Source organism: Panthera pardus, unplaced genomic scaffold, assembly GCF_024362965.1.
Source record: "Panthera pardus isolate Hobbes unplaced genomic scaffold, ASM2436296v1 HiC_scaffold_1, whole genome shotgun sequence".
Taxonomy (NCBI): domain Eukaryota; kingdom Metazoa; phylum Chordata; class Mammalia; order Carnivora; family Felidae; genus Panthera; species Panthera pardus.
In genome coordinates this window covers 5972487-5998803 of record NW_026526654.1, presented here as the reverse complement: position 1 = coordinate 5998803, position 26317 = coordinate 5972487, and the positions used below count along the sequence as shown (strand labels likewise).

Sequence of the window (26317 nt, the reverse complement as noted above, 5' to 3'; positions counted from 1 at the left end):
GACGTAACTTGAATCGATCTTCTGCACGACATATTATAGTGAAACTGGCAAAATACAAGGATAAAAAGAAAATTCTGAAAGCAGCAAAGGATAAACGTGCCCTCACATATAAAGGGAGACCTATAAGACTCGTGACTGATCTCTCTTTTGAAACTTGGCAGGCCAGAAAGGCTTGGCACGATATCTTCAGTATGCTAAACAGAAAAAATATGCAGCCGAGAATCCTTTATCCAGCAAGTCTGTCATTTAGAATAGAAGGAGAGATAAAGGTCTTCCCAAACAAACAAAAACTGAAAGAATTTGTCACCACTAAACCAGCCCTACAAGAGATCCTAAGGCGGATCCTGTGAGACAAAGTACCAGAGACATCACTACAAGCATAAAACATACAGACATCACAATGACTCTAAACCCGTATCTTTCTATAATAACACTGAATGTAAATGGATTAAATGCGCCAACCAAAAGACATAGGGTATCAGAATGGATAAAGAAACAAGACCCATCTATTTGCTGTCTACAAGAGACTCATTTTAGATCTGAGGACACCTTTAGATTGAGAGTGAGGGGATGGAGAACTATTTATCATGCTACTGGAAGCCAAAAGAAAGCTGGAGTAGCCATACTTATATCAGACAAACTAGACTTTAAATTAAAGGCTGTAACAAGAGATGAAGAAGGGCATTCTATAATAATTACAGGGTCTATCCATCAGGAAGAGCTAACAATTATAAATGTCTATGCGCCAAATACCGGAGCCCCCAAATATATAAAACAATTACTCATAAACATAAGCAACCTTATTGATAACAATGTGGTCATTGCAGGGGACTTTAACACCCCACTTACAGAAATGGATAGATCATCTAGACACACGGTCAATAAAGAAACAAGGGCCCTGAATGATACATTGGATCAGATGGACTTGACAGATATATTTAGAACTCTGCATCCCAAAGCAACAGAATATACTTTCTTCTCGAGTGCACATGGAACATTCTCCAAGATAGATCATATACTGGGTCACAAAACAGCCCTTCATAAGTTTACAAGAATTGAAATTATACCATGCATACTTTCAGACCACAATGCTATGAAGCTTGAAATCAACCAAAGGAAAAAGTCTGGAAAACCTCCAAAAGCATGGAGGTTAAAGAACACCCTACTAAAGAATGAGTGGGTCAACCAGGCAATTAGAGAAGAAATCAAAAAAAATGTATGGAAACAAACGAAAATGAAAATACAACAATCCGAACGCTTTGGGACGCAGCGAAGGCAGTCCTGAGAGGAAAATACATTGCAATCCAGGCCTATCTCAAGAAACAAGAAAAATCCCAAATACAAAATCTAACAGCACACCTAAAGGAAATAGAAGCAGAACAGCAAAGGCAGCCTAAACCCAGTAGAAGAAGAGAAATCATAAAGATCAGAGCAGGAATAAACAATATAGAATCTAAAAAAACTGTAGAGCAGATCAACGAAACCAAGAGTTGGTTTTTTGAAAAAATAAACAAAATTGACAAACCTCTAGCCAGGCTTCTCAAAAAGAAAAGGGAGATGACCCAAATAGATAAAATCGTGAATGAAAATGGAATTATTACAACCAATCCCTAAGATATACAAACAATTATCAGGGAATACTATGAAAAATTATATGCCAATAAATTGGACAACCTGGAAGAAATGGACAAATTCCTAAACACTCACACTCTTCCAAAACTCAATCAGGAGGAAATAGAAAGCTTGAACAGACCCATAACCAGTGAAGAAATTGAATCGGTTATCAAAAATCTCCCAACAAATAAGAGTCCAGGACCAGATGGCTTCCCAGGGGAGTTCTACCAGACGTTTAAAGCAGAGGTAATACCTATCCTTCTCAAACTATTCCAAGAAATAGAAAGGGAAGGAAAACTTCCAGACTCATTCTATGAAGCCAGTATTACTTTGATTCCTAAACCAGACAGAGACCCAGTAAAAAAAGAGAACTACAGGCCAATATCCCTGATGAATATGGATGCAAAAATTCTCAATAAGATACTAGCAAATCGAATTCAACAGCATATAAAAAGAATTATTCACCATGCTCAAGTGGGATTCATTCCTGGGATGCAGGGCTGGTTCAATATTCGCAAATCAATCAACATGATACATCACATTAACAAAAAAAAAGAGAAGAACCATATGATCCTGTCAATCGATGCAGAAAAGGCCTTTGACAAAATCCAGCACCCTTTCTTAATAAAAACCCTTGAGAAAGTCGGGATAGAAGGAACATACTTAAAGATCATAAAAGCCATTTATGAAAAGCCCACAGCTAACATCATCCTCAACGGGGAAAAACTGAGAGCTTTTTCCCTGAGATTAGGAACACGACAGGGATGCCCACTCTCACTGCTGTTGTTTAACATAGTGCTGGAAGTTCTAGCTTCAGCAATCAGACAACAAAAGGAAATCAAAGGCATGAAAATTGGCAAAGATGAAGTCAAGCTTTCGCTTTTTGCAGATGACATGATATTATACATGGAAAATCCGATAGACTCCACCAAAAGTCTGCTAGAACTGATACAGGAATTCAGCAATGTTGCAGGATACAAAATCAATGTACAGAAATTAGTTGCATTCTTATACACTAACAATGAAGCAACAGAAAGACAAATGAAGAAACTGATCCCATTCACAATTGCACCAAGAAGCATAAAATACCTAGGAATAAATCTAACTAAAGATGTAAAAGATCTGTATGCTGAAAACTATAGAAAGCTTATGAAGGTAATTGAAGAAGATATAAAGAAATGGAAAGACATTCCCTGCTCATGGATTGGAAGAATAAATATCGTCAAAATATCAATACTACCCAAAGCTATCTACACATTCAATGCAATCCCAATCAAAATTGCACCAGCATTCTTCTCGAAACTAGAACAAGCAATCCTAAAATTCATATGGAACCACAAAAGACCCCGAATAGCCAAAGTAATTTTGAAGAAGAAGACCAAAGCAGGAGGCATCACAATCCCAGACTTTAGCCTCTACTACAAAGCTGTCATCATCAAGACAGCATGGTATTGGCATAAAAACAGACACATAGACCAATGGAATAGAATAGAAACCCCAGAACTAGACCCACAAAAGTATGGCCAACTAATCTTTGACAAAGCAGGAAAGAACATCCAATGGAAAAAAGACAGTCTCTTTAACAAATGGTGCTGGGAGAACTGGACAGCAACATGCAGAAGGTTGAAACTAGACCACTTTCTCACACCATTCACAAAAATAAACTCAAAATGGATAAAGGACCTGAATGTGAGACAGGAAACCATCAAAACCTTAGAGGAGAAAGCAGGAAAAGATCTCTCTGACCTCAGCTGTAGCAATCTCTTACTCGGCACATCCCCAAAGGCAAGGGAATTACTGGGGACCAGTATGAAGTTACTGGGACCTTATGAAGATAAAAAGCTTCTGCACAGCAAAGGAAACAACCAACAAAACTAAAAGGCAACCAATGGAATGGGAAAACATATTTGCAAATGACATATCGGACAAAGGGCTAGTATCCAAAATCTATAAAGAGCTCACCAAACTCCACACCCAAAAAACAAATAACCCAGTGAAGAAACGGGCAGAAAACATGAATAGACACTTCTCTAAAGAAGACATCCGGATGGCCAACAGGCACATGAAAAGGTGCTCAACGTCGCTCCTTATCAGGGAAATACAAATCAAAACCACACTCAGATATCACCTCACGCCACTCAGAGTGGCCAAAATGAACAAATCAGGAGACTATAGATGCTGGAGAGGATGTGGAGAAACAGGAACCCTCTTGCACTGTTGGTGGGAATGCAAATTGGTGCAGCCGCTCTGGAAAGCAGTGTGGAGGTTCCTCAGAAAATTAAAAATAGACCTACCCTATGACCCAGCAATAGCACTGCTAGGAATTTATCCAAGGGATACAGGAGTACTGATGCATAGGGGCACTTGTACCCCAATGTTTATAGCAGCACTCTCAACAATAGCCAAATTATGGAAAGAGCCTAAATGTCCATCAACTGATGAATGGATAAAGAAATTGTGGTTTATAAACACAATGGAATACTACGTGGCAATGAGAAAAAATGAAATATGGCCTTTTGTAGCAACATGGATGGAACTGGAGAGTGTGATGCTAAGTGAAATAAGCCATACAGAGAAAGACAGATACCATATGGTTTCACTCTTATGTGGATCCTGAGAAACGTAACAGAAACCCATGGGGGAGGGGAAGGAAAAAAAAAAAAAGAGGTTAGAGTGGGAGAGAGCCAAAGCATAAGAGACTGTTAAAAACTGAGAACAAACTGAGGGTTGATGGGGGGTGGGAGGGAGGGCAGGGTGGGTGATGGGTATTGAGGAGGGCACCTTTTGGGATGAGCACTGGGTGTTGTATGGAAACCAATTTGACAGTAAATTTCATATATTAAATAAATAAATAAATTTAAAAAAAATAAAAAATAAATAAAAAAAGAACATATAATGTACCAAAAATGAAAAATAAAGAAATAGAACATTTGAACATACTGATAACTAGCAAAGAAATTGGATCAGTAACCAAAAATCTGCGAACAAACTGTAGTCCAGGGTGAGATGTCCTCCCAGGTAGATTTTACCACACATCTTTTTTATGTTTATTTATTTATTTTTGAGAGAAAGAGAGCAGGGGAGGGTCAGAGAGAAAGAGATAGAGAAATTGAATCTCCAGCAGTCTCTGTGCTGAGAGCACTGAGCCCAATGCAGGGTTTGAACCCACGAATTGTGAGATCATGGCAGCAGCTGAAATCAAGAGTAGAATACTTAACTGACTGAGCCACCCCGCCACCCCTCTGTCAAACATTTAAAGAGATATCTATTCTCAAATGATTCCAAAACGTATAAAAGGAAGGAAAACTTCCAAACTCATTCTTTGAGGCGAGAATTACCCTGATACCAAAGCCAGAAAAAGATTCCTATAAAAAAAACTACAGGCCGATATCCCTGATGAATATAGATGCAAAAATCCTCAACAAAATACTAGCAAATTGTATTCAACAATACATTAAAAAGTAGGCTTTATTCCTGAGCTGCATGGGTGGTTCAATATTTGCAAATCAATGAACATGATATATCACTTCAATAAGAGAAAGGATAAGAACCATACGATCATTTCAATAGATGCAGACAAAGCATTTGACAAAGTACAACATCCCTTCATGATAAAACATCTCAACAAATTAGGTTTAGAGGGAACATAACATAATAAAGGCCATCCATGAAAAACCCACAGTTAATATCATCATAAATGAAGAAAACCTGAGAGCTTTGACTCTATGGTCAAAAACAAGACAGAGATGTTAATTATCTCCACTGTTATTTAACATAGTACTACATATCCTAAGCCATGGAATCAGACAACAAAAAGAGATAAAAAGAATCTAAATTGTCAAAGAAGAAGTCAAATTTTCACTCTTCCCAGATGACTTGACTCTCCACCAATAAACTGCTAGAACTGATATACAAATGTAATAAAGTTGCAGGATACAAAATCAATATACAGAAATCTTTTGCATTTATATACACAAATAATGAAGCAGCAGAAAGAGAAATTAAGATATCAACCCCATTTACAACTGCATCAAAAACCGTAAGACCCCTGGGAATAAACCTAACCAAAGATGTGAAAGATCTGTACTCTGAAAACTATAAAACATTGATGAAAGGAACGAAGATGACACACAAAAAATGGAAAGGCATTCTTTACTCATGGATTGAAGTAACAAATATTGTGAAAATGTCTATACTGACCACAGCCACCTACACAATTAATGCAATCTGTATCAAAATACCAGCAGCATTTTGGATATAGAAAGAACAAACAATCCTAAAATTGGTACAGTACCACAAAAGACTCTGAATAGCCAAAACAATCTCAAAGAAGAAAAGCAAATCCAGAAGCATCACAATTCTGGACTTCAGGTTATATTAAAAAGCTGTAGTAATAAAAACAGTATGATCCTGGCACAAAAATGACACATAGATCAATGAAAAAGAATTAAATACCTACAAATTAATCCGCAACCATATGGTCAATTAATCTTCAACAAAGCAGGAAATAATTTCCAATAGGAAAAACACTCTTCAAAAATAGTGTTGGGAAAACGGAACAGCAACATGCAAAAGAATGAAACTGGGCCACTTTCTTACACCATACACAAATATAAATTCAAAATGGATTAAAGACCTAAAAGTGAGACATGAAATATAAAAAGCTGAGAAGACAACGCAGACAGTAACCTCTTGACATCAACCACAGCAATTTTTTTTTTCTAGTTATGTCCCCTAAGGCAAGGGAAACAAAAACATAAACAAGCTATTGGGACTTCATTTTAAAAAAAAAATCTGCACAGTGAAGGAAACAATTAAAGCCAAAAGGAACCTATGGCATCGGGGAGTATATTTGCAAATGACATATCTAATAAATGATTAGTATCCAAATTTTTTGAAGAACTTATAAAACTCAACACCCAAAAGACACATAATCTAATTTAAAAATGGGCAGAAGACATGAATAGATATTTTTCCAAAGAAGACATCCAGATGGCCAACAGACACATGAAAAGATTCTCAACATCACTCATAAACAGGGAAATACAAATTAGAACTACAATGAGATATCATCTCACATCTGTCAGGATGGCTAAAATCAATAACACAAAAAACTACATGTGTTGGCAAGGATACAGAGAAAAGGGAACCCTCTTGCACTATTGATGAATGCAAACTTGTGTATTCACTGTGGAAAACAGTATGGAGATTCTGCAAAAAGTTAATAACAGAACTACCCTACAAACTAGCAATTGCACTACTAGGTATTTACCCCAAAAACAGAAAAAATGCTAATTTAAAGGCATATAGGCACTGATGTTTTTAGAAGCATTTTATGCAATAGCGAAATTATGGAAACAGCACAAGTGCCCATTGACTGATTAACAGATAAAGAATATATATATATATATATATATATATATATATATATATACATATACATAAAAAATAATGTTGTTGCCATTTGCAATGACATGGATGCAGCTAAAAAATATTTTGCTAAGTGATTTCAGTCAGAGAAAGACAAATACCATATTATTCCACTTATATGTGGAATTCAAAAACAACACAAGGGAGTAAAAGGAAAGAGAGAGAGAGGCAAACCAAGAAACAGACTCTTAGCTATAGAGAATCAACTGATACTTACCAGAGAGGAGGTGGGTGGAGAGATGGGTTAAATAGGTGATGGGAATTAAGGGAAACACTTGTTGTGATGACACTAGGTGTTGTATTGAAGTTTGAATTCCTATATTGTAGACCTGAAACTAATATAACACCATGTGTTAACTAATTGGAATTTGCTAATAAATTTAAAATAGTGCTATCCCACTTCGGGGTAGTTAAAGGAAATGAAATTTGGTTCAGAGATATGTACTATCCCATGTTCACTGAAGCATTATTCACAATAACCAAGATATGGAAACATCTTAAGTATTCATTACAGGTGAACAAAGAAAAAAATGTCATAAGGTGTTTATTATTCAATCTTAAAAATTAAGTAAATCCTGCCATTTGCAACAACATGAATACACAATAGGACATTATACTAATAAAATAAACCAGATACACAAAGACAAATATGCATAATTTCATTTATATGTACAATCTAAAAATAGTAAAACTCATAGAAGCAGAGGGTTTAATGATGGTTCCAGGGTCTGGAAGAAGGGTGAAGTGGGGAGATGTTTATCAAAGGGTACAAAGTTTCAATTATGCAAGATGAATAAGTTCTGGAGATCTAATGTACAGCAATTACGACATGAGTTAACAAACTGTATTATGTACTTGAAATTTGCTAAAGGGTAGATCTTAAGTATTCTTTTCATACTCACAAAAAAATGGGAACCATGTTAATTTATTATTATATTAATCAACTTGATTGTGGTGTTTATTTAACAATGTATACATATGTGAAGTCATCAAGTTGTACAACTTAAATATGCACTATTTTTGTTTGTCAATAATACTGCAATAAACCTGGAAAAATTCATTTTTTTAAAAACATTCTCATTTATTAAAAAAAAATCTCATGTTCTCCTCACATTAAAAAAAAATGGGGGTCCTCATATATTTCTGGTGGTAATATAAAATGTTGCAGCTGCTGTGGAAAATTGTTTGGTATTTCTCAAATGTTAAACATAGAATTACCAAATGATCCAGCAATTGCAGTCTTAGATATATACCCAAAAGAACTGAAAATAAGAACTCAGATACTTCTATGCCTTTGTTTATAGCAACGTTATTCAGTAGTCAGAAGATTGAAAGGACCTGATGGTCCATCAACAGATGACTAGAAAAACAAAATGTGGTGCAGACATACAAAAATGTGGTAGAGTATTATTTGCCTTTAAAAAGGATGAAATTCTAATACATACTACAACATGGGTGAAACTTGAAAACAAGCAAAGTGTAATAAGCTAGGCATAGAAGGACAAATATTGTATGATTTTGTTTTTATAAAGCATCTAGAATAGGCAAATTCATAGAGTCAGAAAGTAGAACAATGTTTATAGAGGGACCAAGATGAGGGAAAAATTGGGAGTTATTGCAGTTTTCACATGGGATGATGAAAATATTTGGAAATGGTAGTAATGATTTCAAAACATTGTGAATGTAATTGATGCCACTGAATTGTGCATTTTAATATGGTTAAAATGACAGTTTTATGTTATATATATTTTACTACATTAAAAATATTATAACAAGTAGCACTGTATCTTATATCAGTCTCCAGTGGCATTATGTTTAGTAATTCTTGAGCACTTATGTATCTAACTGTGAACAGGATATATATATAATATTAATTCTTCCATTCTATGAGCATTGAATCTTTCCATTTGTTTGTGTCATCTTCAATTTATTTTATCAATATTTTATAGTTTTCAGAGCATAGGTCTTTCATCTTCTTTGTTAAATTTATTCCCAAGTATTTTATTCCTTTTGGTAAAATTGCAAATTGTATTTTTGTAAACTTTACTCTTTGTTACTTTGCTATTAGCATATAGAAATGCAACAGATTTTGCATATTATTTTTTTTTCCTACAACTTACTGAATTTATTTGTTTGTTCTAGTAGTATTTTGGTGGAATCTTTAGGATTTTCTAGTGTGGTATCATATTATCTGCAAATAATGACAATTTAACTTCTTTACCTTTTTGATACATTTTACTTCTTTTGTTTGTCTTATTGCTGTGGTAGGTCTTTCAATACTATATTGAATAGAAGTGGTATGAGTGGATATCTTTGTCCTGTTTCTGATCTTAAAGGAATAGTTCTTAGCTTTTCTTCACTGAGTAGGTTAGATGTAGATTTATCTATATAGTCTTTGTTATGGTGAGATAGAGTTCTTCTAAACCCACTTTGTTGAGTGTTTTTATCATGAATGGATGCTGAACTTTGTCAAATGCTTTTTTCTGCATCATAATGATCATATGATTCTTATCTTTCCTTTTGTTAAATGATGTATCACATTGATTGCAGTAAGTTGTTAAATAAAAGGTACAATCAAAAAAAGATTCAGAGTACACTTATCTCCATAAGCACTGAGAAATATATAGAATTGTGAAATCTTTATATTTCATTCCTGAAACTAATATAACAGTATATTAATTATATTTGAATAAAATAAATAAATAGTGAGTTTTTTTTGAGAGAAAGAAAATAAGAGATGAATTCTCTATCAGGTGCTTAGGTACTTATAAAGAGAGAATAGGGTCCCTGTGTGACTCAGTTAAGCATCCAACTCTTGATTTCGGCTCAGGTCATGATCTAATGGTTCATGAGATTGAGCCCCTTCATTGGGCTCCATGTTGACAGTGAATCCCTGCTTGAGATGCTCTCTCTCTCACCCCCCCCCCCCCGCCCTTCCCTGCTTTCTCATTCTCTCTCTCTTTCTCAAAAATAATAAGTAAACTTTTAAAAAGAGAGAGAGAAGATAATAACCACATAATTAAATATACATTTTTAAAAAAGAAATAACAGGTGTTGGTGAGAATTTGTAGAAAAAAGAACCCTTATGTACTTTGATGGAAATGTAAATTGATACAGCCATTATGCAAGAGTATAGAAAACGCTTAAAATTTGGGGGTACCTGGGTGGCTTAGTTGGTTAGGCATCCGACTCTTGATTTCAGCTCAGGTAATGATCTCACAGTTGTTAAGATCAAGCCCCACATCAGGCTCTACACTGAGTGTGGAGTCTGCTTAAGATTCTCTCTCTCTCTCTCTCTCTCTCTCTCTCCCTTTTCCCCTCTCCCCTGCTCACATTCTCTCTCTCTCTCTCTCTCTCTCTCTCTCTCTCATACAAAAAAATAGAATTTCCTTTAAAAATTAAAAATAGAACTACCATATGATCCAGTAATTCCATTACTAGGTATTCACCCTCCAAAAGTGAAAACATTAATTCAAAAATATATATGAACCTCTGTGTGTTTTGCAGCATTATTTACAGTAGCCAAAATATGGAACAATTCAAGCATCCATCAATAGATGAATGGACAAAGATGTGAGATGTACATATACATACAACACACAATGGAGTATTACCCAGGCATAAAAAATAATGAAACCTTCCTATTTGCAACAACATAGATGGACCTAGCAGGTCCATGGAGGATATAATGCTAAGTGAAAAAAATCAGTCAGAGAAAGACAAACCATGTGATTTCACTCTTATATGGAATTAAACAAAACAATTAAAAAAAAAAAAGAAAAAAGAGGTAAAAAAAAAAACACTCTTAAATGTAGAGAACACATTGTGGTTGTCAGAGGGGAAGAAGGGTGGGGATGGCAAAATAGATGAGCACTGAGAAATGCTGAATCATTATACTGTACACTTAAGACTAATATGACACTACATGTTAATTATACTTCATTTTTTTAAAAAAATCACTTGATTATCCATATGAAAGCATCAATATATATTGAGTTTTCTGATTATACAGGTGCCCCAGGAGGGCCTTGGAACTATGTGTTCAGTTCCTCAGGTCCTCAGTGGTGCTGGCTCCCAGGGGCATGCTCTAATAATGCCCTCCACACCATGATTCTCAGTGGAAGCTGATTATCTTGAATTTGTGCTGCCTACTCAGGGAATATTTCTGTGTCTCAGAGCCACCCTCCAGGTGTAGTCCAACAGCATGGGCTGGGAGGGAGTGCTCTGAAGTCACCTCATGACTTCTCCAAAAAGCACACGGTTCAGAACAGCTGGACATGTCCATGGGTCTGTGTGCATTATGATTCAACTTCCCTCATTCATTTTATCAAAGACCAGACAGAAGTGACAGGTTCTGTCAGTTCTCTGTAGACACAGCCTGAACCACCATGGAAAATTCACTTTTCTGGGGTTTAGTCCTCTCACCATTAATTCAAAGTCTGGAGAGCAATTTCATACAAATAAAAATAATTATCTGAACTCTCTCCAATAAGACAGTGTGAAAATCAGCTTTAAGTTTTCCTCAGTTCCTTAGGGATGAGATAGAGCCAAAACACCTTTTGTGGCAGATTATAACTAGAGTTAAGTCCAGATAAACAGACTGACATTTTAAATATTATTAATGATTGAATGAATGAAAATAATCAATTTACATTATTATATTTACTATTTAATAAGTATTATGGTAATAATAATGGAAATAAAAGGTGAAAGAATAACCCATCACTCATCATCTCAAGATTTAAATCCTCTTCCATATCTTTTCTGTATAAAATATGCAATTTTTATCATTGCAATTATAGTTTCATATTCTGCTTTATGGTTTCATTATTTTCATAAGATTCCTTTCACATTGCTAGATATTTTAAGTATATGTCATTTTCAAACTATTAATGATGCTCCATGGGGTGAACCTAACAAAATTTGTTTACTTATTTCCCTATAGCTAGGCATTTGTTTTATCCCATTTTGTACTAATTTAGGCTAAGCTATATGGACTATATTTATGCACATAACTTTACCATCCTTATTAATAATTTACTTAGCATAAATTTCCAGAAATGAAACTAATGGATCAAAATGTTTTGTGAATGTTATGTTAATTTACACAGCTACAAGCAAAATTTGAATGTGTACACAAAATTTATGTGTGTACAATATTGGCTTAGATATTTAAAAAACAGTACTTGGGGGTTGTTCCATCTGCAGGCTTATTTGAAAGATCAGGACTGTTCCAGCTGTCTACTGTTTTGATGGGTTTGATGGACCTGAACATTCCAGCTCTTAAACTAGTCAGCTGAAGTCAGAATGAAATGATTACTCTTGAAAACTCTCAATTCTTCACTAATCATTTGAGTAAGTGGTTTTCATTGTTGGTGGTGATGTAGTGGTAAAATATGTGTTTTCTGATTTGGTTTGGAAATGCAAACCCAGTGAAAAATCCCCAAGACATTCTAGAGTCAGTTAGTGGAAAACACACCTCTAACCAAATGAGGCTTTGGGGAACGACATTCCTTGCTTAAAATCCTGGCTCTGCCTCCTGCTGATAGTGCAGGCTCGACAAAGTTGCTTAAACTTTCCAGGCCTCCATGTTACCCACAGATGTAATAATCCATACTTCTTTATGGTTGGTGTAAGCATGTAAAAATCATGGCTCAATGACTGACACATGGCTCAATGACTGACAATGACAATGACTGTGACTGAAGTGCACAACAAATGGTAGTTATTAATATTATTGGCGTCCAGAATAATAATAGAAGTGATCAAAAGGCTTATAATGTATATTTTAAAATATCATGGTGACAAAAATATTTCAATGTGTATAAAAAATATGAGAAACACTGTATTTTATATAGGAATGTTCAGTTACTCACCTGTGAAGAAATCCAGTAGTAATTAATGTAAGAGTGTAGACAGGTTCAGAAACCTGGCAATGCAAAAATGGGATAAGGACAATTGGAATAAGTACAAGTAATAAAGCAAATAATCAGGGACATATATAGGCTACCATAAGCTAAATAAGCCAAATTATGCAATGGAAGAATTAAAAACAAAAACAAAAAACTTGAAATTCAAAAGTGCAGAAGTCACCATTGTTTCTCTCAACATCAAAAATGATTTAGGCTTGTGTTTAATTTAGGCAACCAAAACATACAGATATTATAAAGAAATTAAGGTTTATTGAGGTGAGTAGGAATGTGTTGAAGGACAATGGAAAAAAGGCTTGCAAAGACAAGGTTTAAAATGTATTGGTGTTCAATGTCAGAAGACAGAAGCTGACTTTGTTACTCCCTCCTAAGCCGATCTGTCCTATTAAGATCAAAGCAGGGAATATAAAAGTAATGGAGAAAGCAAGACTGTGGCTGGATAATATTCCACTGTATATATAAACTGTTTTTTGCATCCTTTTATGATAGGAAAAGATAGTATTCAAGAGGCAGAAAGGGAAAGGATAGGACCTGAGGGAAAGGGAAAGGATGGGGTCCCTGCGTGGGGAAAAACACATATTTGTAATAATTTTGGGAGGTCCCACACAGAAAAATCTCTCAGGCTTAAGATTCCTCTTAAAAATGTAACAGACATCTGGGGTACCTGGGTGGTTCAATCTCTTAAGTGTCCGACTTCGGCTCAGGTCATGATCTCGCAGTTCGTGGGTTGGAGCCCCGCATCGGGCTCTGTGCTGAGTGCTTTCTCAGAGCCTGGAAACTGCTTCAGATTTGGTGTCTCCTCTCTCTGCCATTCATGCTCTGTCTCATTGTCTCTCAAAAATAAATAAATGTAAATTTAAAAAAAATAAAAATTAAAAAAAAAAGAATGTAACAGACATCACCTACTCCTCCTCAGGTTCCCCTCAGGAATTTGACAGTCAAAATACCATTAAAAAAGTAAACCATACAAAACAGAAAAGACTCATAAATATTGAGAACAAACTGAGGGTTGCTAGAGGGGTTGTGGGAGGGGGGATGGGCTAAATGGGTAAGGGTCATTAAGGAATCTACTCCTGAAATCATTGTTTCACTATATGCTAACTAATTTGTACATAAATTTTAAAAAATTAAAATTAAGAAAAAAAGTAAACCATAAAACTTGTGCTATGTGAGGGACAGTATGACCAGTCTGACTCCTCACACAATGGAGTCGAGCCAATCAGGAATGGACAACCCAGCACCTAGGGCTATCCAGCCAGTAAGGGTAGAACCTGAGAAAGAACAAGGGGTAAGGAGGTCTGACCATAACCTTATAAAGCAAGGACCTTTTACTATAGTCTTCAGGCATTCACTTTTGAATGTCCCCTCTCTGTAAAGAGAGCTTTCCTACTATTCTTCCTTTCTGATCTTATACTCTAATAAACTTCTGCCTGCTGCTCATTCTGTGTCCACCTCTTCATTGTCAAAGTGGTGAGACTATGAACCCCAGGGGCTAGAGGTAAAAAATCCTGCAACACTTTCATTCAATGGACACTCAGGTTGTTTTCATATGTTTGCTATTGTGAAGAACACTGCAATGAACACAGAGTGCAAGCATCTGTTCAAGATCCTAACTTCAATTCCTTTGCATAAATACCTAAAAATGGTATTGCTGGGTCATAGGAGCTGGGAGTATGAATGGAGAGATGGGGCACAAGATTTTGGTTATTCATGATTAATAAATTCTGGAGTTCTAATGTGTAACATGGTCACTATAGATAACAATCCTGTTACCTGGCTAATTAGCTTGATTGTGGTGATTATTTCACAATGTACACATATATCAAATAATCAAGTTGTGCACCTTAAATAATATAATAAATTTTGAAAAGACTGTGGCTGGACATAACAGCCAAAGGAGACTCTGGAATGCACCAAAACAGCCCCCTCTTAAGGTAGCTTAGGTTTCCACGTGCAGAGAACTGAATCATATGATTTTGTGGTATATTGTCTCATGATTCCTTCCAGACTAGAACAACTCAAAGATATAGTCCACAACTCCCACAATATAAGCCCACTCTTGGAGATAGTAGTAAGCATTGTTGGATAAAAAAAAAAAAAAAGAGTAGGATCACATATGAAAAACAGAGATACCATGTGAAAAGCAACAAACAGACTTCCCTGATTTAGTTGTAGACTAGTCTTAAACATAAGTCATGTACATGTAGGTTATTCAGTGGGATTATTCAGTGGATAGAGAGCAGCATGCATGAAGCCTGTTAATCACTGTTATCTCACTTATAGTTCCTTTGATCTCGGGTTACATCATGATGATGGAGACTGAGAATAGCTGAGGCTGAGGATAGAAGAACCACAATAAAATAGAAAGAAATATGAGGGAATAGAGAAAACATACCAATGAAAAGCTGACTTCATGATCTTAGCTATGGTGATGCCTACAGCACTTTAAATATCAAGGGAAGTTTGACAATGAGGCAGACAAAAAGATCATGAACTTTTGGAAAATAAACTCATATTATTTCATTTCCCACTCAAAATTCATGGTGACATCAGTGTGCATAGATACAACAGTTGCTGGTTGTACTTTTTCTGTGTCTTAAACAATAAATGAGAACCTATCTCTGAATAGTATAAAATATATTACAAAATACGGTCCACATCCAATATCTCATTACCTGATTACTTCATTTTTTTCTTTAGTCAACTGTACATCAGAGAGTCAACTGTTTACTGCTGCCAGTTGAATATGCACAGATTACAAAGACTATTGTGCTCTCACAGTTTATAATTTTAATTAATACAACAACAAAGTAAAGTGAATATTATTATTCCATATTGTTATCTCTACTGTTAGAACAATACAGCAGTGGTCAGAAAATCACAGAAAATAGCCTGACAAGGCCTATGCTTGATGAAGAAAAAAGATTCTTTATCTATGGTCCTTAGCTTACACACTCTCCAGGACTATTTGAGCACTTGGAACCTTGGTACAGGTAAGACCTCAATATATAAATGATAAAAAAAGAAACACAATAGTTGCTATTAGATCTCTTAGGATCAAAAGTAGAATGTTCCATAAGTAACTTCCATCTTTAAGAGTCAGAAGATCAATAATGCATCAGGACATGATAAGTGGTAAATAAGTTTGTTTTGAATGAGTAAAAGCAAGAATGAATAAATAAAAATTCCTTAGCAACAATATAGGTTTAGGTCTGGTTCAAAAATAAAGTTGTCAGATTTGGGAGCCTTTACTGAACATAAACTCAGTGCTCCTGAGCAAGATGCTTTTCTTTTGAAGTCTCAATTTTTATGTCTGCAAAATGGAATAATAATATTCACCATACTTTGTTGTTGTATTAATTGAAATTATAAATTCTGAGAGTACAACAGTCTCTATAATCTGTGCATATTCAATTGATGTACAATCTGATGTACAATTGCCAAAAGAACAAACTGAAGTAATCAGGGAATGAGATATTGTATGTGGACCGTATTTTGTAATATTTTTTATACTATTCAGAGATAGGTTCTCATTTATTGTTTACAGTACAGATATCTGATGATTTTTTTTGAGAAATAAACCAATTTCATTGTTTTCACTCAACTAAATCCAAAAATGTCAATTCATTAGGCTTGTGTAGACACAAACACCAAACAGTCATGTTGTGGGGGTCTGTGCATATTAACATGACCTAAATTCCCACATATATATCTAGGGCTAGCAGAGTGCACATAGTACATGCTGACCACATGGTAGACCATGGAGGTCACAGGCTTCACTATGACACAGACTTGGGATCACACCCCAAGATGATCTTCAACACTAAGCTGGTTAACCTTCTGACCTTCTATTTTTTATGTGTAAAATAATGATTTAGTATCTCTTTTATTATATAAGGATAAAATGAGATAATGTGTTAAGTGTTTAATGCAAAATGAGAGATAAAAAAATATTAGTTTGATTCCCACTCTGATTACTCTTAGAATTGAGGAATAAAAACCTATTGCCATAGGACACAAAATAACTATAACTAAAATCAACTTCAGTAGATATTTTGAAGGAAGGGAAGACAGTAGGGAAGGAGGGAGAAAGAAGGGAAGGAAGCAAGGAAGGAAGGGAGGAAGGAAGAGAGGAATGAAGGAAGGAAGGGAGGAAGGAAGGATGCTTCTCCACATCTCTAACTGCTGACTGGGGAGCAGTTTTCCCTAGACACAGAGATGACGTTATGTTGATCTAACCAATGATATCTAAGGCCTCTCACAAATACCCTTTGTATATAAGGCTTTGAAATAATAGTATGGGGACCCTGGAGCTCCTGCAGACATAGCATTATGGCTGAGGAAGTGTTCATGTGTTTTTCCATAGAAGCCATCATTTGTCCAGAAACCAAGAACTTTATCTCAGACCTTGATACTTGTGCTTATTTGGAATTCTTTTCAGTCTATATCATGTCTCCTTTTTGAAGCCATTTAATTGCCTACACAATTTCCTAAGAAATATTTAGGAGCCCACAAGGAGAGAATCACTGGTTCTCAGTTTTGGGAAACATCCTGTCCCACTTCAGGGCCTCAAGTGTCCACACAGGTAAGGAGCTTGTTCCCCTATTTGTAAAGAATATCAAAGAATGAAGAGCCACAATCTTCATCAATCAGCTATTTTAGAAGAAAACAAACCTTCTCTGCTAGGACATCCTTCCTGTAACCCATCTCATTTTATATTCATTAATCATAGGGACTTTGTTAAAGTGCTAGTGGGGGAGAACTAAGAAGTGTGGTTAATTGCCCTTCACCTTCTTTTCTCTTGATCGTATATAAGAAGTTTCTTTAAATGTTTCCCTCTAGATTTTATTTGAGCAGAGTGTATAAATTACTTGGATTGTAGTTAAAGTAGGTCTACTAACTGGCATTTCTACAATTAATTAGTTGAGTTACACTGGCATTTGGTGGCCAGTTGCACAGCACTGTTGAAAAGGTGGGATTTCAGAGAACTATAAGAATGTTGTCAAAACAAAATGACATGGCACAACCAGTAGTAGCTTCTGGTCAGACTGAATTTGAACCCTTCAGTCTTGTATTTGTTATCTCTGAATCTTGGCTTTTTACTCTGTAAAATGAAGATAATAATACCTAGAACACATGCATTTAGCACACTGAACACAATCCTGGCACATAGTAAAATAGTGGGTAGAAATATTAAAGCCATTTGTATATCTAGATGAAATCCCAATGCTGTGTTAAGCGGTGGAACAAAGAGATTTTTACCTCTCCCCAACCACTCCTCCCTGGCCTGTTTTAACAGCTGACAAAACTGCTCACAGGTCAGTCACTCTCATTGTCTCCCTTGCACTGAGTCCATATTTTAGCCATGAACATCAAACAAGTCTGCAGAACTTTGGAAGTTTCATCAATAAAATAGTCCAATAGCAAGAAACCACAGAGTGGCAGTTTTTCCTTCATAGAGTCTGAGCCACATCCAGGAGCCACCACCACCCCTGTGTTATAAAAGAAAAACACCCGCCAGTGCTTCTGTGTATGTCTTGCAAATCTAAATACTCATCAGAAGAATTGACTGTGCCAAGTTTGTCCATTGTTTAGGAAACACCTGACCATGTCTGTTTGGCTCCTATAAAACCAAGCTTAAGATTGTTTTAATGCTCTAAATAAACGTGAATTTTCACTACATCAAAAGCTCCTCCTTTAGTCAATTGTATGAGCTTTGGCCTTTCCCTTCACTTCTATCATGAGTCTTGTTCATTCACTTAATCATTCAACAACCTCATGCAGCTGCCACAATATGCACTATTCATCTTACTGCTCCATGGGGTACAGAATAAAAATACCCTCAGATAACATAAATTTAGGCCATAATTGCCTAGGAAGCCAACACAGTTAAGGAGCAAACTTTTCCAATCTTGGCACTATGGATGTTTTGGGCTGGTTAATTTTCTGTTTGGGGGCTATCCTGTGCACTATAGGATGTCTAGAAGTATTCCTGGCTTCTCCCCACTATATGCCATCCCTACTTCTGAGTTGTGACAACCAAAAATGTCTTCAGCCACTGACAAATATCCCATGGGTGAGGGGGAAATCACTCTGGTCGAGAACCTCTGTGCTACAGAATAGTGGTTCTCAAACTTGAGCAAACATTGGACCAATTGGAGGTCTTGTTAAAATAGAGTTCTGAGCCACCACCCAGAGTTTCTGATTTGATAGGTCTGTGTGAGGCCTGAGAATTTGCATTTTGAAGAGGTGGCTGATCCATTTTTCTCTAAGGAGACCTAGGTATTAGCCATTGGCATATTTGTTATTCCTCTGCCTGTGAAATCCTTATTCAATGGTTTCCAGATTTGTCTGATTAGAATCACCTGGAAACCTTTTAAACCTTCCAAAGACCTAGCCATAACCCAGACCAATTAAATCACTAATTCAGAAGATGGGGCACATACATCAATATTTTTGAAGCTCCTTAGATAATTCCGATGTGCAGATTTGGGGACCAAATATAAATGCCATTACCTCATCTGTGATTTGAAGTTTTGGGGCTAAGTAGCTTATGGCTGCAGCTCACCCTAATTATTGTAACTGTGGCTAAGTCACGCTGTAGAAAACAGGACTCTAGGGGGAAATGAGAAGCTATTAGGGGTGCCTTGTTGAATGGAGATGGATTATGGCCTCAGATTTCACAGCTTTCTATATGGACTCCCCAAGGGTCTGTTTCAGTTTCTGAGCCACAAGCTCGAGCCCAGGAAGGACATGAAGAAGGAGAAAAGTCAATAAGAGACTGAGCCTTCTAATGGAGACTGCACATTGGGACAATGTGAGGTGAGTGAGAGAAAGATGAGAGGTCGAGAGATAGGGAAGTAATTTAAAAACTTCACCCCCATTTATGCAGCCCCACAATTGGCAACGGGCAATTCCACAACTTGTCTTCTGTCAAATTTTCCAGCATTTAAAATCTCTGACAATCTGAAAGTTGTTTGATTTTTGTTTTTGTTTTTCAACACTATCTTTCTCCATAAATGAGAGGTTTTAAATTGTAAAAATCATTGTGTGCTCTACTTTAAAAGAAAAAAAGTGGGCGACTGGGTGGTTCAGTTGGTGAAGCATCTGACTTCAGCTCAGGTCATGATCTCACAGTTTGTAAGTTCGAGCCCCATGTTGGGCTCTGTGCTAACCGCTCAGAGCCTGGAGCCTGTATTGCCCTCTCCCTCTCTACCTCTCCCCAGCTTGTTCTCTCTCTCTCTCTCTCCAAAATAAATAAATAAACATTTTTTTTTAAAAAAGCAGTTAAACTGTAGGGGAATAGAAAAAAAAAAAAACATACCAGTAAGAAAAGTCATAGGGAGAGAGAATGAAGACTAGGTCTAGATATACCCAACAACACAAAATGTGTTGTTTACATTGAAGATTTCTTTTTTGTTCATTCTAGTGGTTTTCCTATGCCTACTGGGTACTAGTTCACATCTAAGTAAGCTAGAGGTGGCAGGAATAGAAAAACATATCCTCTTCCTCCTGAGAATAGTCTAAAAGAAAAGGAACCATCCTAAAAATTTATTCTGAGACACACATGTGCACACACATGCACTTTATACACTGCAATGCAGATGGGTATGTGTGTTAATATTGAAAAAACTGCCATGAAAAGAAAAATCAATAATGTCAGAACAAAGAATAATTTCTAAGAATAATTGCTTATGCACAGCTCCACAAAGTGGGTGTTAAATTCAATTGGCCATACCAAAAGACAGCTATAGAGGTAATAGTGTGTATGTGGGCAATCACACATCCGGGACCATTTGAGCTGACTTCTGTGGAGAAATATACTCTGTGGCCAGAGTCCTTAGTCACAAGTAATACCCAGTGTAGGTGGAGAGATCCAGTGTTCATGGGAGGAGCTCTTCCCATCACAACAAACACAACCCCTTCCAAGGTTTCTGAGAACAAAATCTGTGGAAGGGAAATTTCCAAGCAAGATGCATTAGGAGTTCTTTGCAGGTGGGTACAATTATTGATTATATGATTATTTTGCAGAATTAATTTGCTTAAGTGAGGAAGAGAACTGTTCTAACATTTACTGAATACCTATCATGCAAAAGGCATAACCTCAACATTTTTCTTATTCAATACTCATAACAATCCTGAGAAGTGAGTATCATGACTCCATTTTACATAGAGAGATAAGCAGCAGCTCAGGGCTATAAAAGTGGTAAGAGTTGTGTTGTTAATAGCAGGTGACAAACAGCATATGTTTCCTGCCTGACTGTTCTGCAAGCACTCTACCTGTATTAACCACTATTACTCCCAACAGATCCAACAATTTTGAGACAAGGAACCTGAAGCTGAGTAGTCTAAGTTGCAGAGCTGGTGGAGCTGGGTCTTGAACCCAAGCAACCTGACTCCAGAGACTAGGTCCTTACTCACAATGGCTTAAACTTGGTGAAATCTGCAAAGAACATTCAGCTGACTCTGGGTCAAATTATTACAGATTCTGAACATGTGAGTTCCTATTGTGAGTTCCTTTTGCTTTTGTGGGGAAGAAAGGAGGAAAAGAAAGGTAACTGATAATAGAGTTCTAGGGAACAGGTCTTCAATCAGGGGTAATTTTCCCCAGCAGGGAATATTTGGCAGTCTGCAGACATTTTGTTTGTTTGTTTGTCACAACTGTAGGGAAGGCTATTGGCATCTAATGGGAGAGTTCAGAGATGCTGCTAAATGTACTGCAGTTTACAGGGTAGCCTTTCATAGCAAAAAATTATCCACAATAAAATGTCCATTATGCCAGGCTTGAGAAAGGCTTCTCTAGAACAGTTAGGAGGATTTTGGATCTTGCCTGGAAGTTCAAAAATTTGTTGATAGAGGCTCATGCTGCTTATGGATAAAATTGGGATGATGGCTTAGGTTTCCTCCACCTATAAAATCTCATGGTTATGAGACTTTTGAGATACCAAACAACACAAAGTTTGCCTACAAGGTGACAAAACAGGGAAAACATGAGAAAATTCTCTTCAGAGGAATGTTTTCAAATGCACCTGGAATCTTGCTTTATGTCAGGTTGTGGTTATGATTGCCATTAAGAAGGTAATCTACAGTTTGCAAAAGGAGGGGGCATGCCACATCATACAGGGCCACAGGGGGAAGGAAGCATCAGGGTTGGTAAGGAGGCAGAATTAGTGAGGGGAAAACATAGGTAAAAGTTTTACTGTAATTTTTGTGGGAAGGACTGGGTCAGGCACAGCTGAGCACATTTAGGATTGAGTAGTTTGAATAATTTTAGTTGGCTTTGAGCTATGAGGTTGTCACTAGTTGTCTGGAACCTGTCCCTGGGGTGATTACAGCAGAGGGATAGTGTCCCACACTGATAAAGAGAGGCAGATGGGGGGGGAGTATGTACTCAGGATTTGTTGGTTTTAACACCGAAGACATTAATTCTTGTAAATTGTTCACTATGTCTATGAATTAGCAAATCTGAGAGGGGCAGTCCCTTGCAGGGTCTGCAAGGCCTCAAGATGTCAGAGCATTATAAATATAGAAAACATATGCAGTATATTATATCTTCACTAAAAGCTCATGTTGAATGTTTAGGTTTAACACTGTTAACTTCTTGTGGTCAGCTCTGGAGACAAGCTTTGGGATGGGCCCTGCTATAGTCTGAACACATTTGATTCATTTCTAAGGAATCTGTATGTGTGGAATGAGCATCCTGGAAACAGTGACGTTTAAGGCCCTATGCATAGCAAGAAATTCCAGGATGAGCACTGCGGAAAACCTTTTCCTGGCAAAGCTTACTGAGATCTACCTGTGTGAGACCTAGGAAAAAACCTGGATTCTAAGCTCCTATATACTTTCAACGAAAAGTTATACTTTCATCCCAAAAGTTCCAGGCACTGGATCTCAGCTCAGATCACATATCAGACTAGCCTGGGAGCCTTAAGAAGCAGAGATGCTCAGGGATCACTGCCAAGAATTAGATTCAGGGAAACAGTAAACAGATGACCAAAAGATTGCAAAGCTCTGCTGGTGATTTTAAAGGATATGCAGATTAGGGCCACAGTCTATCACATCTCTGACATGTTGTACCTCCAAAACACTTTGCTACCCCTCCAGTCCTTTCCCAGTGACCCAATGGTATCAGCCAGTCCCAACATTCTCTCATATTCTCAACTCATTATAGAATTCTGGGAAGTTCATTTTATTTATCTTTCATTTAAGTCATTTGTTATCATACACAAGCCCAAAAATATAAGCTAGAATTCAAAACATTCCCTAGGATTTTGGGTACTGGAACCAAGAAAGGCAACAGGCCATGAAGTCTCAGGGATTTTGACTAGTGGGAAGTTCTCTGCCAGCTGTCTTACCATGGAATGTGTGGTCTGAGTTTGTCCCTCATCCACATCTTCTAAAACTGCCTTTGACTGACTTCTTTCTCATCATAGCTTAATTTGACATTCACAGAGATGACTTTACTTGAAGAAAAGTAATTTGATAAGGGAGAATTTTAAGGGCCTCTGATACTTCCAAAAGCACCTATTGAAACTGGTTTACCTACTCTTATTATGAAGTTCACAGATTTATAATGAGTCCCATTCTCTATCAAACAAGTTAATAAACTTCACATGAGATAACAGTACGGGGATGAGGACAACGGACTTCCAGAAATCTACTTAAGAGCAATTCCTACATCTGAGCACAAAGGGCATGTTTAGGACTCCTGGGAGTCAAGGTGACAAGGGAAAGATGCCATGGCACAACTTCGCTAGCTGATAAAATGCACCTGTCAGCCATAGCAAAAGATCTCACCTACTTCTAAGAAAAATTCATCACATGGATCCTCATGTAAATAAGAATTTTGAAATATATAATTCATATATTTGTAGATCTAGTTCTTAGATTAGGCATGAAAGTAAAGGTTTTATTTTTAATTTTTTTTCTTGTGTGCATATTTACTCATTTGTGTATTATTAGAAATATTGCTAAGTATGTATATTTCACAAAACATGGGAGTTCTAATTTTTTTCATGTTTATTTATTTTTTATAGAGAGCAGGGGATGGGGCAAACAGGGGAGAGAGAGAGAGAGAGAGAGAGAGAGAGAGAGAGAGAGAGAGAGAATCCTAAGCAGGCTCCACACTGTCAGTACAGAGCCCAATACCAAGCTTTAAACCATGAGATCATGACCTGAGCCAAGTTCAAAAGTTAGATGTTTAACTGACTGAGCCACCCAGATGCCCTAAAACATGGAGTGTTCTAATGTATTGTGGTTCTTTTTCTGGCTTTTTACGATGGAAACTTTGATCATCAGTTTTTAGTCTTTCCTCTTTTTTAACACATACATTTTACATTACAAGTTCTCCTCTCAAGGCGCCTGGGTGACTCAGTCAGTTAAACATCTGACTTTTGCTCATATCATGACACACAGTTCCATGGGTTCAAGCCCTGCTCAGGCTCTCTGCTGACAGCTCAGAACCTGGAGCCTACTTTGGATTCTGTGTCTCCCTCTCTCTTTGCCCCTCCTCTGCTTGCATTCTGTCTCTCTCAAAAATAAATAAACACTAAAAAAAAATGGGAAAAAAGTCTCATCTAAGCACTGCTTTGGCTGCATGACATGTTTTTTATAGTACTTTTTCACCATGAAATAATGCCAAACCTACAAAAACTTTAAAAAATTTTAGGAAGAACTCCCACAGCCCCTCTGTCAGCTCACTTAATTGTCGATGTCTGCTGTTTTCATCCATCACCCCACTCTCTGACTCAGAGTGGATACTTTACAGCCCATGATGAGTTGGTTTACTTCTTCCCCACAGCGAGGCTTGGCAAGAGGCAGGCAGAGGGCCCTGGAACCAGTCCTCCACCGGCGGCTTTGTCCTCACAAGCCTTTTTAATGACAGCCCAATGCACCTGTTCCTCTTCAGCATGGTTGTGGTAGTCTACACACTTGCCATGGCTGGCAACACTGCCATGGTTTTCCTGATCTGGGCAGATGCCCGGCTCCACACACCCATGTATTTCCTCCTCAGCCAGCTGTCTTTTCTGGACATCTTCTTCACCTCAGTCACCATCCCCAAGATGATAGCAGGCTTCCTCTTTGGCTGGACTAGCATCTCATTTGTGGGCTGTGGGGCACAAATGTTTTTCTTCATGTTCTTTGGGGCCACAGAGTGCCTCCTGCTGGCCCTCATGGCCTATGACCGTTACGTGGCCATCTGCAACCCTCTGCGCTACCCATCACTCATGAGTCACCAGACCTGTCTGCTCATGGTGGCTGCCTCCTGGCTGGGAGGGTCTCTCAATGCCTCCATCCAGACTGCACTGACCCTTCAGTTCCCCTATTGTGGCTCGAGGAAGATTGCACACTTTTTCTGCGAGGTGCCTTCACTGCTGAGGCTGGTTTGTGCTGACACAGCCTCCTATGAGCACGTTCTTTTTGTGACAGGTGTGGTAGTCCTTCTGCTACCCATTGCCTTTATCACTATGTCCTATGCCCTCATCTTGGCAGCAGTGCTTGGGATGCACTCTGTGGAGGGGCGTCGGAAGGCCCTAGCCACCTGCTCCTCCCACTTAACAGTTGTCAACCTCTTCTATGGACCCCTCGTCTATACCTATATGTTACCTGCATCCTACCACTCTCCTGGCCAGGATGATGTAGTGTCCATCTTCTATACAGTCCTCACACCCATGCTGAATCCTGTCATCTACAGTCTCAGGAACAAGGAAGTGACAGGAGCAATGAAGAATGTCATAGGGAAGTGTGGGATGGGTAAGATTGCTTAACACTCAGGAGAGGGGGCCTTCCACCTCTAGGACATCTCTGTGGCTTCAGGAGCCCATTCTAGGATTTCCTTCTGAGAAGAGAAGTGGAGTCCCAAATCCACATAAATGGAAGTGAAAAGGCAACCCCTTATTCCCCTCCATCCACTGCCTTTCTCTTCAAAGAGTTGCCCATATTGTCAGTGTCCACTTTTCACTCCCCTACCTCACCTCAACAAACTCCAGTCTGGTTTCTGTTCCAGCCATTCTTTGTCCAAAGGGCAATATTTCATCGCCTCTGTCACTAAATGTCCAAAAGCATCTCTTCTCCCCAAAGGGCCCCCAAAGCCCTTCTTCTCTCGCTATTTCCCCAAATTTCTCCTTCATCCCTGTCCTCCAGCCACACTGGCTGCCTTATTGATTAGAATTCCTAAGCACAATCCCAGCTTGTGGTCCTTCAACACAGAGTTCCTGATGCCTGGGTGCTTTCCTCCACACTTTTGCATGTTTGCATGAGGGACTTCTCAAATATGATTATATCAGAGATGCCTGTACTGGCCACACTGTCCAAGATGGTATCTTTATCCCATTCCACCATCT

The 26317-nt window shown here is 37.6% G+C and overlaps 1 protein-coding gene across 1 annotated transcript; it reads left to right on the top strand.

Moving 5' to 3' along the window:
• Positions 1-24808: 24808 nt before the first annotated feature.
• Positions 24809-25741, top strand: LOC109257135 (olfactory receptor 2T1-like). Its single transcript, XM_019433100.2, has one exon. It carries the CDS (start codon positions 24863-24865, stop codon positions 25739-25741), a length of 879 nt encoding a protein of 292 aa, XP_019288645.2. The 5' UTR covers positions 24809-24862.
• The last annotated feature ends 576 nt before the right edge of the window (positions 25742-26317 follow it).